Below are 15,080 nucleotides of genomic sequence, written 5' to 3' on the forward strand. Positions count from 1 at the left end.
GATCACGTGACACTCACGACCCGCCTATTCTAACCACACCCAAAATGGCTGACGACGATTTCGCTGATTTTGAGTCTGCTCAGAGCACGAATACTGACCAGAAAGAGCCTCAGATGATACCTAGTTAGTTCAAACCCTCTAATAATTTCCACCCTAACACTTTCAATAGGTTTCACTGCCTTTGAGATCCCGCCTTTAGACTTTGATGATGATTTTAATCAAGACTTTACTACTCCTCCTCCTCTATCCTCAAGCTCGTCCAAGCTCTCAACCACTGGAGCCCCTGGAGACCTCTTCAGTTTACCACCTCCTCTCTCAGCTCTCACTGACTCAATCCCGCCATCTCTTGATCCCCTCCCTCCTTCACTAGACTTAGACCAGCTACCCTCTTTTGCTGATATCCCTCCTCCTCTACCTCCTGTGGGTGCGTCCAATGATTTCACACCTTTAGCGAGTGCAACGTCCACTAGTCAGTTTGTTGCAGATTTTTCTAGTTCAACTGAAGTGAATATTGCATCATCGCCAGCTGGTAATGAAGTCAGTACTGAAGGGGAAAGTGTCGTGAACAAAATAGATGATAGTTTTGGATCCTTTAATGAAGTACCAGCGACAGCAACAGGAAATGAGAATCCCACCAGTAATGGTATAGGAGATGATGATTTTGCTAACTTTGCTTCGTTCTCTGAGGCTCAATTCCCTCCTCCTCCTCTTGCTTCATCTGATGCTGATCCACCAGTTGAAGGTGATGGGTTTTCAAACTTTGCTTCGTTTTCAGATCCTCCAGCTGCTCTCACTTCTAATACGAATGCTCCATTGCAACAGGTTCCCTCATCTGATGATGATGGTTTCTCAAACTTTGCTTCATTCTCGGATGCAGCAGCAGTGCCTGAAGCCACACCCGACGAGCCTAAAGCCACACCCCCGGTATCAGAAGCCCCATCAACTGTACCTGATAGTGATGATTTTGATGAGTTTACTTCATTTTCGGATAACACAGTTTCTCAGAGTCTCACAAGTACAGCTCCTCCTCCTCTTCCTCCTGAAGATGATTTTGGTGATTTTGGTTCTTTTGATTCTGTTCCTGTTGCTCCTCCCCCAGCTGTAGCTCCTCCCCCTAAAGCAACAGCTCCCCCTATCAATAATAAGGTATTTAATTCAGCGTTTCCCACAAAGCATGCTAAATGAGCTAAACAGCATGAGCTTCATGAGCTGACAATACACCTAGTACATGACATTTGGAGTAACTTTCAAAATTCATAAAAAATTCAAATTTAATCGGAATCAGCTCAAACTTTCTAGACAACATAAGAACGTATATATGTATCAGAAAAAAATTATAAAATTTGAGAATTTTCTACTTTTCATTTTTGACGAAATTTGACCAAAATCCCTGTACTATTCATATCTTTCCTGTGAATGATTTTGCCGATTTATAATGATATTCATTGGGATACCGTAAATGGAAAATTTTTCAGGCCACCATTGTGGAGGTATACTATCATTAGCTACAATGGACCGACAGGCTAAAAACTGTCAATTCTACTTCTCCACGCCACTCCAGTGGTTCTAAACAGTTGCAGATTACTGAAAAGAAAGATAAAGGTTGCAATTTTTTAACTTTCGAGACTATAACTGCTTGCTCTTCTTACAAAACGGCAGAAAGTGTATCGAGCTCCATTGGAAACAGTGCAGCAATACCTCCACAATGGCGGCCTGTAAAATTTTCTATTTACGGTATCCAAATGAATATCATTATAAATTGGAAACGTCATTCACAGGAAAGATATGAATAGTACAGGGACTTTGGCCAGATTTTTTAGTAACTTTTAAAATTCATAAAAAAATCCAAATTTGATCGAAATCAGTTCAAACTTGATACATAACATTAAAACAAGTATATGTATCAGAATAAATTTTTAAAATGGAAAATTCTTTCCTTGTGATTTTTGTTCGAATACCCTGGCCCAGTTTTTGAGCAACTTGACAATCTACTGACTAGAAGCTGCATTAGCTCTATGCCAAAATCCCATGGGAGACCCTGATTTCATTATAATAATGAATATTGATTGCATCACATTATTGGTCTTATCAATCATGACAGGAAGCATTAGCCGCTTGTTTTCCCTCTCAATCCCTCAATAAAGTGTCAGATAATAACATCAAGACTATAAAGGATTGTCTGTCGTCAGATGAGATCTCTAATAGGTAACTCACAATACTCACAATAGTCATGATGATTCCTATAGGGTGTGGTCACAGCTTAACGATAAAGCTGAGTGCACGAGATTCTTCTTTCAATGGAGTACCTCATTCCTCAAGGATCGGTTCTACACTGCAGTTAGAGTTGACCCAATGGTATCAAAAAGCATTATTTTATTCACATTGTGTGTGTACATTTTATCTTTATCCTTATTTGATAGCTTGCACCTGCTGTTGGTAGTAAAGGAACCGGCCTATTAGGAGATATAGGGCCACTGGTAAGCTAATAGTTATGTGACTCTGTGTGTATTGTGTTCTTATTAGCCTGAAACTGGAGGAGGAGCTATGATGATAGACACTGGCTCATTTGATGAAAGTATGTCACATAATGATTGTATTAATGATTATGTTTTAATAGCTCCTGGTACTACACTACTTGATCTTAGCCTGCCTCTCTCTCCCTCAGCTAACGAAGAAGGTAAGCTAGAAACTACATTGTGTTCATGGACTGTCTCTTTCCTTCAGCTCCTGGTGTGTCTTTCGATGATTTTATTGGTTTGAGTCTTAATGCTAGCGACGAGGGAACACAGGAGCAATCCAAGGAAACCACACCCACACTATGGATGGACTCAGAGCTACTGGAACTAGAATCAGAGTCACAGCCAGTCCCTCTCACAACTCCCTCCTCTACCACCACCGACTGGCTCTCAAGACTAACACAAACCGCCACTTCACTTCCATCCACTACAAGAGAAGAGGATATAGAGACTGAACAGAAACTAGTCGAAACTAAAAGTAGTGTGTACGAGTTATTGGTATCTGAAGGGTCTAGTGATATGGGTTGGTCTTTCACTATGAACACAACTGGTAGCAATGAGATGAGCGAACCAGTCATAGGCAAACCATCGAACAGCAACACTGCAATAGAACCAAACACTTTCATGAATAATAACGAAACTTTGGGAGTTGTTCAAGAATTATCAGATCCTCAAGGTTTTTCAAAGCAGCCAGCTCTTGTAAACACAGGACCTTTAGACAACATTGGGTCTTTTTTTGAGAACCCTCTTTCTTTCCCTGTGGTGGCTCCTCCAGCCAATCAACCATTAGTGCCTCTTACTGTATCAAACAAACAAGAGGAGGGCTCTCTTGATAAAGGGGCAGCTGCTGCTACTGGTGATGTGAATCAACAACGTGCAATTAGCTTAATAAAGAAATTACCACAATTGGATTTTATGCTATCAGACAAGCTGATGTTTTGATTATTTATTGTATTTGACTTGTTATTATTATTATTATTATTATTATTAACTTCACATGTTACTAACATCAAAAGTCTCTTCACATATACACGCACTACTTAGCATTAACCTACATGTACACAGTAAAAGAGATCAAATGACTCGAGATACTTACCATATCATCAATCTTAAGTATACTCCTCACTGCCTCAGAGGCGAGGACCACTGCCGATGTAGAAACCAGAAGTGGCTGTACAACATTCTCCTCAAGTATATTAGTTATGGTACCCTAACACAACTAATCATACAGCCATTACACTTATAATTAACTTACCTTTCTGACGTTAATTCCAGCTGTCTTCTCTCCCTGGGCATGTTTATTTCGGAGCTCTGTTACCACAGCAATGGGATTCAGGCCAGCGTTCTCGGCAAGAGTGGAAGGTATCACTTCCATTGCTTCGGCAAAGGCTCTCACACAATAGCTCTCCATTCCGGAGAGAGTTTGAGCATATTCCATCAATCTCAGTGAGAGTTCTATCTCTGGGGCACCTCCCCCAGCAATAAGAGCTCTAGCAATAAAACGAATACATCAAATAAAAAATAAAAATAATGCAGTTCTCACTTTGTCTTTACTAAGCATCTAATGACACAGAGTGCGTCATGGAGTGATCGTTCAGCCTCTTCAAGAACCAGCTTATTAGACCCTCGCACTATAAGGCTGACTGTCTTTGCTGTTGATGTAGTACCGGTAAACTAAAGAGAGTGAGGGCATGAGATGATTTAAAAAATTTTTGCTTTTAGTATGATAATTTTTTTGTTTGTACCTTAACAACTTTGCTGGTTCCAGTTGAAACTTCCTCCACAAGCGAAGCTGATCCCAAATGCTCTGGCAGGAAGTGATCAAGACTTGCTATTGGACGACAGTTGAGAGTCTGACAAAAAAGGAAGACATTTATGTAGCAAAAGACGTAAAGAGTACTTACTCGAGCAATGAACTCAACATCTTCTCTCTCAATCTCACGAACGACAAGGACTTTCATTTTTGCCAAATAATGGAGAGCAAGATCATTGACAGCATCACTGGGGGGAGGGTATATGATGGGCATGGTAAATAGGAGAGGACACTTACCGGAGAATGGACTTCTGAATGAGGAGTACGTTACAACCAGCTTTCTTTATCTTCTTGCATATCTCAAGGATGTACTGCTTCTCTTCACGAAGTATTCGATCCATTTGAGAATAATCAGAAACAATGACTTGATTTTCCATCTATAAAAGAGAAGCACATTTTATATAGCAAAAGGAATGAGATATTACGTCAGTCTTAGGTGGTGAGATGCAAAACTGTATCAGGCCAATTTTTGCTTTTTCCACACGAGTGGTTCCACCAGCAATATGAGACACCTTCTGCTCCAAAACTAAACCCTCAACCAGTTCAGTGTCTTCAACAGTACCACTATAAATAGAGGGAATTAAAAAATATATATAATTGATAATTCTATAGGAGCCATTTTCAACAAAGTACCATGTCCTATATAGTACACTTCACATACCCCAGTTTCTTTATAACTCTAATATCTCTGAGATCAACATTAGTAGCTACTGATGGATCAATCACTTTTAATACAGCATCAACCGATATTGGAGCCAACTGACTAGAATATTGGGACACAACCTAACAAGTAATAATAATAATAACAATAATATAATATTTTTCGAAACCTTTGACGACAAAGAAGTTGTTGCACTCTTCAATAAAGACTGTCTGTCAGAGAGAGACACAGGCACAGCCATATTAGTAAGTATTTCTACAGCCTTGTCAGCTGCCTTCTGGTAAGACTCTGAGACAGTTGTCGGGTGAATGCCACGTGCCAACAACTTCTGACTAGCATTAAGTAAACTACCAGCCAGGATTACTACTGATGTAGTGCCGTCACCAGCTTCAATATCTTGAGCCTTCGAGAGCTCTACCAACTGAAATAAAACCATTTACACATAATCGTGTAAATTTTAATTAATTTCGTACCATTCTTGCAACAGGATGAATGACTTGCATTTGTTTGAGAATGGTCGCTCCGTCGTTAGTGATGGTAACATCCCCAGACTCTCCTTGTATCTAAAAACAATTTTAAAAAGAGTATTGTTTATTTTAACCCTTTATTCACCATCTTGTCCATTCCCCTGGGACCAAGACTCGTCCTCACCGCATCAGCAACAGCTAATAACAAAAAGAAAAAATATCACCACTAGTCAATAGTGTGGCCTTACCCTTAGCTGCTATGATGTTACTCGTTCTTATACTCGTCGGCTTGTCCTTGTCCTTGAAAGCGTTGTCCTGGTTGAAGTTGGTTGCCATTTTTATACACGTGGTTTGTTACTGAGCATGCGCATTGCCTAAAGGCGGGATATGTCAGAAATGGTCCCGCCTCTTTTAAAATGGCGGAATAAAGGGTCCTGTTACATGTTTCTTCTATTCTCTTTCTTTAACTATGCATTATCTCGAGGACTATTTGGAAGTAATTGAGTTCCTTCCCGAGGAGCTAAAGACACGACTTCAGGACATAAAAGCAAAGGACGAGAGAGTACAAAGCCAATTACAGAGTCTTGACGACAGGTCGAGGACATTCTTTACCCTCTCGAGGAAAAACAAGCAAGAATGGAGAGAGCAGCAGTTCAACAACCTCCAGGAGGAGTATCAACGGGCTCTTTCCCTCAGCGAAGAAAAGGTCAAAGTTGCTAACGAGATGTACGAACTAATGGGGCGGTACATGAAACGACTTGATCATGACCTTAACCTCTTTACGCTAGAGCTTGAAGCAGATACCGCCGGAATCACTGAGATATTAGAGCAGCGCTCGTACCAATTAGACCAACCTCCTTCGCCCGAACGACCTTCAATTGGCCATAAAAGGCGTCATACTCACCATGACGACTTGCTTGATCCCGATGATCTTAGTCCAACTCCTTCAACGCGCTCGTCTCCAATCCAAACACGCATTCCACAGTATTCCAGACGAGAAAGGAAACCGACTATATCTCTGGCGTTTTCGACCGAGCACGATCACGACCTTTTTGATTTTGGCGACGATCCTTTAACAGATACTCCAACGAGCGATCTTTACGCTGGAACTGGTGGGAAACCTTCTCTCACTTTTCTTGGAGACACGAGAGCTAACAGACGCAAACTAAACACTGCAGCCAGCCTGTTGGTTGACCCACCAGTACAAGATGAGTACGTGAATTACGTGGACCCTAACGAACCACGATACTGTCTCTGTAATCAGGTCTCGTATGGCGAGATGATTTGCTGTGATAATCCGACTTGTTCCATAGAGTGGTTTCATTATGGGTGTGTGGGTATTGCTGAGGCGCCGAAAGGAAAGTGGTTCTGTCCTCAGTGTGTGGCTCAGACAAGGAGAAAGAGCAGAAAATGAACCAATAAAAGAGTCATGTCCTTGATTGTTGTTAATATTATTATTGTGCTCATTTTTTCATTTAATAGACAATTATTAATTATTTTTGGGCGAATGGGCGTGTTTTGCAATAAAATGGCAGCAGAGAAGTCTAAATTTGAGGGTTGGTTGGCTTATCTACGTGATGCTAATGTCGTCCGTAGAACACAGGAGAAGTGTGGAGTGAGAGTCCTCTCTGAAGTGAAGACTGGGGAGGAAGAGGAGAGCAGGAACATCCAAGTAAAACCGTCCACTACTTCATTAGTGAACGGCGCCATTGCCAAGCTTTCAGTCACACGGCCAGTGAGGAGGAAGAAGGCAAGGAGGAAGCAGCCAGGGATAATGATAGAGACCATTTCTCCTGGAGAGATTGCTAGCCCTCCTCCCATTGATTATCCCGATATCATTGTTGAGACGTACCCTCTGGTAGATGCATACTTCAAACTGGCCACAGAGCTAGGCTATGAACCATTCTACATCATCTTCCTGGGGACGCTACATTGGAATATCGACACTACCGTGTTCCGCCATGCCGTGTTACTATGGGCGCTGAGCATGTACATTGGGCAGGCTTTGAAGAACGTTTTCAAGTGGCCACGTCCATCGGCTCCACCTGCTGTTAGACTGGAGATGAAGTTGAAGTTGGAGTATGAGTATGGCTTCCCTTCGACTCATGCCACTGTCTCAACGACCATACCTTTGTACCTCCTTTACATCATTCATTCAAGATATGAGGTAACGATTATTATCTTGTAGCATTATGTTCACACTCTTGTTTTCACCTTGAGCTAATGAGCCAATGAATTATTATTATTATTATTATTATTATTTATTATTATTATTATTATTGTTATTATCATTTGTAGTCTTTATTCTTCACAATGATTTTCATTTCTATTCTCTGGTGTACATCTGTCAGCTTCAGTAGAATATATCTTGGGCTTCACTCGTATCTGGTAATCACATTATTTTGTCCAGCATGTACAATCTTTATTATTATTATTATTATTATTATTATTATTATTATTTAGGATATGATAGGTGGTGTCATTGTATCATTAATAATGTTGCTCATCTTACTGCCTCTCATTGACCACATGGATCATTTTATATTTAACTTCAAGTTCTTTCCAGTCGTTGCCCCACTCATAATCCTATTGCTTCTCTACATGTATCCGGTTGAAGTTGCATGGACGAGTGATCGTGGAGACACAGCTGCTATACTGGGAACATTACTAGGCGCACTACTTGCTATACACTTCAATGGCCCATTCCCTGATGACCTACAACCTGGCCCATTCCCTGTAGCACTGCCAACCTACCAGTCGCTAGGGTTTGGACTATTGAGATTCATCGTCGGTGTCCTGCTGGTTTTCCCAACTCGATTCATAATGAAACTCCTCTGCTTTCGTTTCCTGCCCGCCATCATGCCTTCGCACGGTGTGGTAGAGGTTGATAAGAGACCTCTTGTTGTCTTACCATATAAGATAATCACATACATGTCTATGGCTCTCAGTGCGATATACATTGGTCCTAGAATGTTTGAAATATGCGACATCAGCAGGTACTAGTCATTGACTGGTACTTGCTGTTGGACTTTTGGTTCACACGAATCATCAACTTTTTATTCATTGTCACTGATATTATTATTATTATTATTATTAATTTATTGAATGGATGCTATTTTTTCCTCATCAGGTCGTTGTATAATTTCGCAGTGTATTTTGCGCTGCATTTGAAATACATACACACTTATTTTTGTAAATCAATTCAATAATAATTATTGATTCATTCAAAACAATAAATTTATTGGAGAGTCCCAAACATAATGAGAGCCTAGAGAGTTCTTATAAGCCTGCTGCATCTGTATTGATGACAGACGGGCATTAATAAGAGAAATAATGTGCTCGTGTGTTAAAACGTACGAGCAAAATATAATTTAAAAATAACCAGAGTCTAATAATAATAATAATAATAATAATAATAATAATAATAATAATAATAATAATAATAATAATAATAATAATAATAATAATAATTGATGATAATTTAAATCTAAACCTGTGAATGACCCCCAGCAGATGATGAAGCATTGAGCTGTTCCTAAATAATCGCAAAAATTAAATTAAAAGAATCATTAATTATTTTGTCAACAAACCTGATCAGCCTGTTTGCTGCCCTGAGACAGTTTTGCAGGGAGACTATGAGAGGTGGGTACTTGTGGGTGTGGTTTAGGATAATGAGACGAGGCACGGAATGAAGATGAAGGGGGTGGGCCAATCGGATAGTCCCCACTCACCAAAAGTGGAGGATTAGAAGGTGGACGGTTTCTCTCGGGATTACGTGCGGCTAATTCAGGAAAATGAGGCTCAGAGGGAGGGCGGCGCCTATCAGGGGGTGGGGGATATTTACGATGGGGAGGAGGGAGGTAGCCTCGAGGAGGAGGATAATCGGGATTGCCTGGGATCGGAGGACGATCCAAATGATGATCCCGTCTATCAAAAGAGTCATCTCCTGATCTAAGAGGACGAGAAGGAGAAGGAGGTCGACCCATTGGACCACCGTACATGCGATTAGGAGGAGGATAGTCGCCTCTAGGAGGAGGGGGTGGTCCCCTGACGTGAGGAGGATAAGAATCCCTTGACTCCATACCTGGAGGAGGAGGCCTTGATGATCCCTCCTCTCCGTCTCCCTCAAGAGGTGATGATGTACGAGGACGAACAGGATGAGCCTCTGAATACATACGAGGAGGAGGTGGTCCCCTAGGGCCGTAAGGGGGAGGCCCTGGTGGAGGACCAGGGGATGGACGGCGGAGAGGAGGTCCAGGGGGACCAAGAGAACCAGGGGGTCCACCGGGAGGTCCAGGGGGTCTAGGGGGACCGCCGGGGGGTACTGGGGGGCCGCCAAGAGGAGGGGGTCCTGGAGGTCCGTTAAGAGGCATCATTGGAGGCTGACCACCACCATGAGGAGCTAATAAATGAATTAAAATTAATAATTATTAATTTACCATGCATTTATTGTTAGCTTACATCGTCTTAGGTCTGGTGGTGGTGGGTATGGTCTGCCATAAACAGGTGGAGAGCGTCTCATGCTAGCGTCATGATCTGCCAGTATCTTTTTGAGAGAAGTGATCTCTTTATTGGCTATTCTTAAATCTTGTTCTGTTCTACGTAACTGAGACTATAAAGAATCAATAATAATAATTATCATTACTAGGTGCAAATACAATACAATACTTACCAATGCTTCCTCTGCTCTCTTCTCATTAGTTATAACTTGCTGCATTAAACTCTTCTCAATATCTCCCATCTGTTGTCTCAACTCCTTTAATTCTTCCCTAAAAAATAAAATTAGTATTTACAAGGTAAAAACAAAAAAGAAATACTCTCAATAGCCACACTGAACAGCTCACTGCAATGAGTTGCATTGTGAGACAATTGATAATCGTAACTTGTTGTACACTAACTTTTCTTTCTCTCTTTCTTGTTCTGCCAGATCAGCTCTCTCTTTAGCGTAGGCTTCTCTCGACTCGACTCTCTGTCTCACTAGCTCTTCCTCTCCTATCTTCCGATGGAGCTGGGTCTCTTTCTGCTCAAAATACTCAGTAATAGCCTTCAGTTTCAACTGAGTTTCCTGGTACTGCTCAAAAATCCTCTCCTTTGAAGACTGCAAATCAGCTATTTCATTCTTAAGGGACTGGTTCTCGGACTGAACCTATTAAAAATAAATTAAATCATACATAATTAAAAATATTTAATAATTCTGCTACCATACCTGATCTATTAGAGAAGCCTGAGACGCTATCTCATCTTTAAGTTGATCTCTCTCATCCGTAACTGATTTCAGTTCAGTCTGTGCTCTCGTTGTATCAAGAAGAGCCTGAACTCGCTCGAGCTGAGCACTTTTCTCATCCTCTCCACTGGCGTCTCCTGAAAGTTGCTGGACACACTCTCGCAGTGTCCCTATTTCTGTCTCCTTCTCCCTTAAAGACTCCCTTGCTAGCTCAAGCTCTTCACTGACCTCAGTCAGTTCAGTACTTGCCTTGTTGTAGTCTTTAGTCATCGTCTGATACTCTTCACTAACCTAACGAGAGATATTGTTAAGCATGAGAACAGTAAAACTATGTGAGGTAGTACTTTATCATGTTCTTGATGAAGCTGCTTCAGCTCCTGGCGCGTATCATAGATATCTTGTTCCAGCTGTACTTTAGCTGCCTCAGACTCCTGGCTCCTCTGTACAGCCTGAAAGAGAGATAGAGATATCATTATTATAATATTAAATAAATACAGGCTCACATCACTGAGTTGATTATTAGTGGCTGTCAATTGTTGAATCAGTTTATTTTTTTCATCCATTAATGCTCTCAGCTGCTCTGATTGTTGATGGAGCTCTGCCTGGAGTGATGTCAGGTTACTGAGGTTCTGGTGGTGCTCAGTCTGAAGAGCTTTATAAGATTCCTCAAGGAGACTCTTCTCCATCTCCAAGTTCTTCCTTATGTTTTCAAGATCCCATGTTCCTTGCTTTTCATTTTCAAGATCTTCTTGTTGAGCATGTAACTATATAATAATTATAGGAATAGTTAAACCCCAGCTACTAGACTACTATAATTGGGCTTAAACTTTCTACATGTACATGGGATAGCAGCATTGATTATGTATTAGAACTGAGTCATTATCACCTTATGCCGAATTCCCTGTAGCTCAGACTCAAGTTGAGCCTTCTCCTCATTCAATGTCTTAATATGAGCCTCCATATTGAGCTTGTGATCTATAGAGAAAGAGAGAAAGAGAGAGAGAGAGAGATTAATATTAGCAAAACAACACACAGGAAAAGTATGAGGTGAAGTGTCAAAACTTGCTACCATAAAATTAAGATGCAAAATTAACACTATTTTTGGATGACATAAAAAGAAACATGCAACATAACATTTGCTAAACACATGTACATGTAGTATCGTACCTTGTGCTGACTTTAACATTTTGCTTGCTTTGCTTGCCTAGCGAGATAAGAGAAAGAAGCATAATATGACACCGAATGAGAGAAAGAGATAAGCCTCACTTTCTTTCTAGCACTACAGCAGCTATAGTAAAGAGAGATGAGTACGGCAATCATAGACACTGACACGCCCATCAATCCAACATCTACATCATGAGACACAAGCCAAGCACCCAGAGCCCCAGGGAGCATCACATCAACCAGTCGATCCAGCATCTGTGGGTTCCTTTGGGAGCAATGAGCTTCTTCATTAACATTGTGTTCATCTTTGAAGTGTTGTAAAGGAGGAGGGATGGCTGGGGTAGGAGGAGGTACGTGTAGTTCTGAAGGACCAGGCTCTTCTACAGGAGGAATAGGCTCTTCAATAGGAGAGGGATGCTCTTCTATTGTGTTGTGTTCTTCTATTGTAGGCAGTTCTGTAGAAGGGGAAGGTACTTTAACTATTGTTTGTTCACTATATGAATAAGTTGAAGGCTCTTCCTTAGGTTCCTCAGTATTAGAAGATGGTGGGGGTGAATAATGTTCATTCAGTTGTTGTTTTTCCTCAACTATTGATGAGGAGTGTGCCTTTGTCATACTTCTTGATGGTAGAATGGTGCCATGCTGTTCAGTAAGAGCCTCATTATGATTGTATTCTTCTGCTTCTTCTCTTTCTTTTGTCTGTTCCTCTTTCTCCTTCTCATCTTCTTCTTTCCTTCTTATTCTCTCCTCCTCTTCTTGTTTCTTTCTCTCCTCCTCCTCCTCTATCTTTCTCATCTCTTCTTCATGTTTCTGCTTCTCCACCTCTTGTTTCTTTCTCATCTCTTCTTCTCTCCTCATTCTCTCCTCCTCCTCTTGTTTCTTTCTCTCCTCCTCCTCTTGCTTCTTTCTCTCCTCCTCCTCTTGTTTCTTTCTCTCCTCCTCCTCTTGCTTCTTTCTTTCCTCCTCTTCTAGTTTCTTTCTCTCCTCCTCTTCCTCTATCTTTCTCATCTCTTCTTCCTGTTTCTTCTCTTCCTCTTCCTTCTTTGCCCTTTCTTCTTCTTCTCTCCTAATTCTCTCGTCCTCTTCTCTTTTCAAAGCTTCTACCTCCTCTTCCATTTTTCTCCTCATTTCATCTTCTCCTGTTTCCCTGCTACCCTCCTCCTCCTCTTTCTTCATTTCTGCCTCCTCCCTTCCCTTATTTTCCTCGCTATCAGTAGCAATGGGTGCTTCTGTGAAAGTTGGCAGGGGAGTCTCAGAAAAGGTAGGTAGAACAGTTTTGTGTTGCATTTCGGATGACATGTGAGTGACATCAAGAGACGACTGGATATGACTATAAGTGGTAAGATCAAGCTCTTTCACTGATTGATCAATCATGGTAGGATCAGTGGCATTTATATGCGGGTCTGTGTTACTCTCTCCCTCTTCCTTTTTCTCCTCATCTTTCACTTCTATATTTCCTGACCTATCTTTCTCCTCTCTCTCCTTTTCTTCCAGTACAGATCCCTCAGTTTCAGACTCTCCATTCACAAGACCATTATTCTCCTTTTCATTATATTCCCCGGCAGTCATTGAAGGATTCTTCTCTCCACCTTCCTCTCCAAAATATTCCATATCATCATCGTCCTCATCATCCTCGTTGTCATTATTGGTCATGTGATTATCATGTGATTCATAATCAGGATCATCCTCAACCTCAGTTTCAGAATTATCATCATTTCCATTCCCTTCAGCTGCCTCTGTTCCTCCTTCATTATTATCAATACTCTTATTATCATCAGTACCGGCGGACTCAATATTCTCTCCTTCTTTGGGCTGATCGTTGGAGGGTGTGACTTCAACATTGTCTTTTACCTGTGGGCATTAATTAGAACTGATTCACACGAGTATACATACCTCTTCTTTCAAAGGTACCCAGTGCTTTGGGACATGGCAATGGACTATTGACTCCATCACATCTTCTCTGTTAACTAGACCACGCCTGCCATACATCTAAATTATGAAAAAAAATGTACTAGCAATGTAAAATTATTGTTGATGGAAATACTGTACAGCATTTTATTTGACCAAAATTTGAGCAACTTTAAAAATTCGTAAACAATGCAAGGTTGATCTGAATCAGCTCAAAATTTTTCAAAACAACATAAGAACATGTATATGCATCAGGAAAAATCATAAAAATGAAGAATTCTCAACTTTTCATTTTTGGAAAAATTTGGCGATAATCCCTGTACTATAGTACAGGGACTTTAGCTCAATTTTGGAGCAACTTTAATAATTCATAAAAAATTCAATTTTGATCAGAATCAGCTCAAACTTTCTAAACAACATAAGAACATGTATACATATCAGAGAAAATCATGAAAATGGAGAATTCTCAACTTTTCATTTTTGAAAAAATTTGGCAAAAATCCCTGTACTATAGTACAGGGACTTCAGCTCAATTTTGGAGCAACTTTAATAATTCATAAAAAATTCAATTTTGATCGGAATCAGCTCAAACTTTCTACACAACATAAGAACAAGTATGTGCATCAGAAAAATCATAAAAATGAAGGATTCTCAACTTTTCATTTTTGACAAAAATTTGACCACAATCCTGTATTATAGTACAGGGACTTTGACCCGAAAATTTGCAAAAGCTATTATGACAAAATACCATGGTTAATTAGTTTCTTTTTAAGAGGTAAATTCATTTGCCTTAGCATTGCAAAAAAATTAAAACCCGACATCTTTCCCCTTTCTTTCCGTCCCTCTTACCTCAGCTTCCCATATATCTTCAATCCCGTTGTGGTGCTTAGCCCAAATTGTCAGCTTTGCATTGGCAGGATATGTCAAGTAACCTTCTTCACGATCAACCTTTCTGTTACGAGTACGACCCAAAGATATCGGAGCTAATAATAAAATAAAAATAATGCAAACATTACAGATGATACGAGATGATTATGTATAATTGGTACAAAGGGATCATTGACGTCACACTTGCTCCATCTCACTTTTGCAATTTTCATCGCAGCAGAGTTTGTATCTAGCATCAGAGAGTGAGACTAGAAGCAGAAAGGCTCCTACATAAAGGGACAAAGAAGGCGCCATTACATAAAGAGCGAGATAAAGAGCAAAGACAGGAAAACCACCTATCTCTTTTGTACACGTTTCAAGGGTGTGGCCCAGAAAGAGTTCGCTCCGCCTAGCAACCCCGCCTCGTAGTTACAGGGCGTGGTCAATATGGGCGTGGTAA

General features: G+C 40.7%; 6 protein-coding genes across 6 annotated transcripts; 3 read left to right on the plus strand and 3 right to left on the minus strand.

Moving 5' to 3' along the window:
• Positions 1-17: 17 nt before the first annotated feature.
• LOC105316912 (cell wall protein RBR3-like) lies at positions 18-3,531 on the plus strand. The gene is made up of 8 exons (XM_011412203.2): positions 18-123; positions 170-1,146; positions 2,102-2,205; positions 2,247-2,355; positions 2,421-2,477; positions 2,524-2,575; positions 2,618-2,677; positions 2,725-3,531. Exons 1-8 carry the CDS (start codon positions 45-47, stop codon positions 3,456-3,458), a joined length of 2,172 nt encoding a protein of 723 aa, XP_011410505.1. The 5' UTR covers positions 18-44; the 3' UTR covers positions 3,459-3,531.
• Positions 3,480-5,828, minus strand: LOC100639310 (T-complex protein 1 subunit delta-like). The gene is made up of 13 exons (XM_011412178.2): positions 5,706-5,828; positions 5,603-5,655; positions 5,464-5,553; positions 5,160-5,411; positions 4,991-5,112; positions 4,755-4,893; positions 4,567-4,706; positions 4,421-4,517; positions 4,262-4,369; positions 4,060-4,190; positions 3,772-4,006; positions 3,613-3,726; positions 3,480-3,567 (listed from the first exon to the last, which is right to left on the minus strand). Exons 1-13 carry the CDS (start codon positions 5,791-5,793, stop codon positions 3,553-3,555), a joined length of 1,584 nt encoding a protein of 527 aa, XP_011410480.2. The 5' UTR covers positions 5,794-5,828; the 3' UTR covers positions 3,480-3,552.
• A 17-nt stretch (positions 5,829-5,845) lies between these two features.
• Positions 5,846-6,943, plus strand: LOC100639438 (inhibitor of growth protein 3-like). The gene has a single exon (XM_003384587.3). The coding sequence runs from the start codon at positions 5,927-5,929 to the stop codon at positions 6,869-6,871; it is 945 nt and encodes a 314-aa protein (XP_003384635.1). The 5' UTR covers positions 5,846-5,926; the 3' UTR covers positions 6,872-6,943.
• On the plus strand, positions 6,871-8,586 carry LOC100639563 (sphingosine-1-phosphate phosphatase 2-like). The gene is made up of 3 exons (XM_003384588.3): positions 6,871-7,624; positions 7,756-7,845; positions 7,921-8,586. The coding sequence occupies exons 1-3, from the start codon at positions 6,887-6,889 to the stop codon at positions 8,458-8,460; spliced, it is 1,368 nt and encodes a 455-aa protein (XP_003384636.2). The 5' UTR covers positions 6,871-6,886; the 3' UTR covers positions 8,461-8,586.
• A 58-nt stretch (positions 8,587-8,644) lies between these two features.
• Positions 8,645-12,685, minus strand: LOC100639688 (cTAGE family member 5-like). Its single transcript, XM_019993731.1, has 12 exons — positions 12,660-12,685; positions 11,948-12,596; positions 11,849-11,885; positions 11,568-11,656; positions 11,185-11,445; positions 11,026-11,130; positions 10,664-10,972; positions 10,356-10,603; positions 10,130-10,226; positions 9,919-10,069; positions 9,048-9,859; positions 8,645-8,992 (listed from the first exon to the last, which is right to left on the minus strand). The coding sequence occupies exons 1-12, from the start codon at positions 12,683-12,685 to the stop codon at positions 8,945-8,947; spliced, it is 2,832 nt and encodes a 943-aa protein (XP_019849290.1). The 3' UTR covers positions 8,645-8,944.
• Positions 12,686-12,832: 147 nt separating this feature from the next.
• LOC109580491 (stress response protein NST1-like) lies at positions 12,833-15,005 on the minus strand (the record flags this gene model as incomplete). The annotated part of the gene is made up of 4 exons (XM_019993732.1): positions 14,839-15,005; positions 14,603-14,736; positions 13,739-13,834; positions 12,833-13,696 (listed from the first exon to the last, which is right to left on the minus strand). Coding segments are annotated over exons 1-4 (1,191 nt in total), but the record flags the coding sequence as incomplete, so codon positions are not given.
• Between the last annotated feature and the right edge of the window lie 75 nt (positions 15,006-15,080).

This window comes from Amphimedon queenslandica, unplaced genomic scaffold (assembly GCF_000090795.2).
Source record: "Amphimedon queenslandica unplaced genomic scaffold, v1.1 AMPQUscaffold_13489, whole genome shotgun sequence".
NCBI classification, from domain to species: Eukaryota; Metazoa; Porifera; class Demospongiae; order Haplosclerida; family Niphatidae; genus Amphimedon; species Amphimedon queenslandica.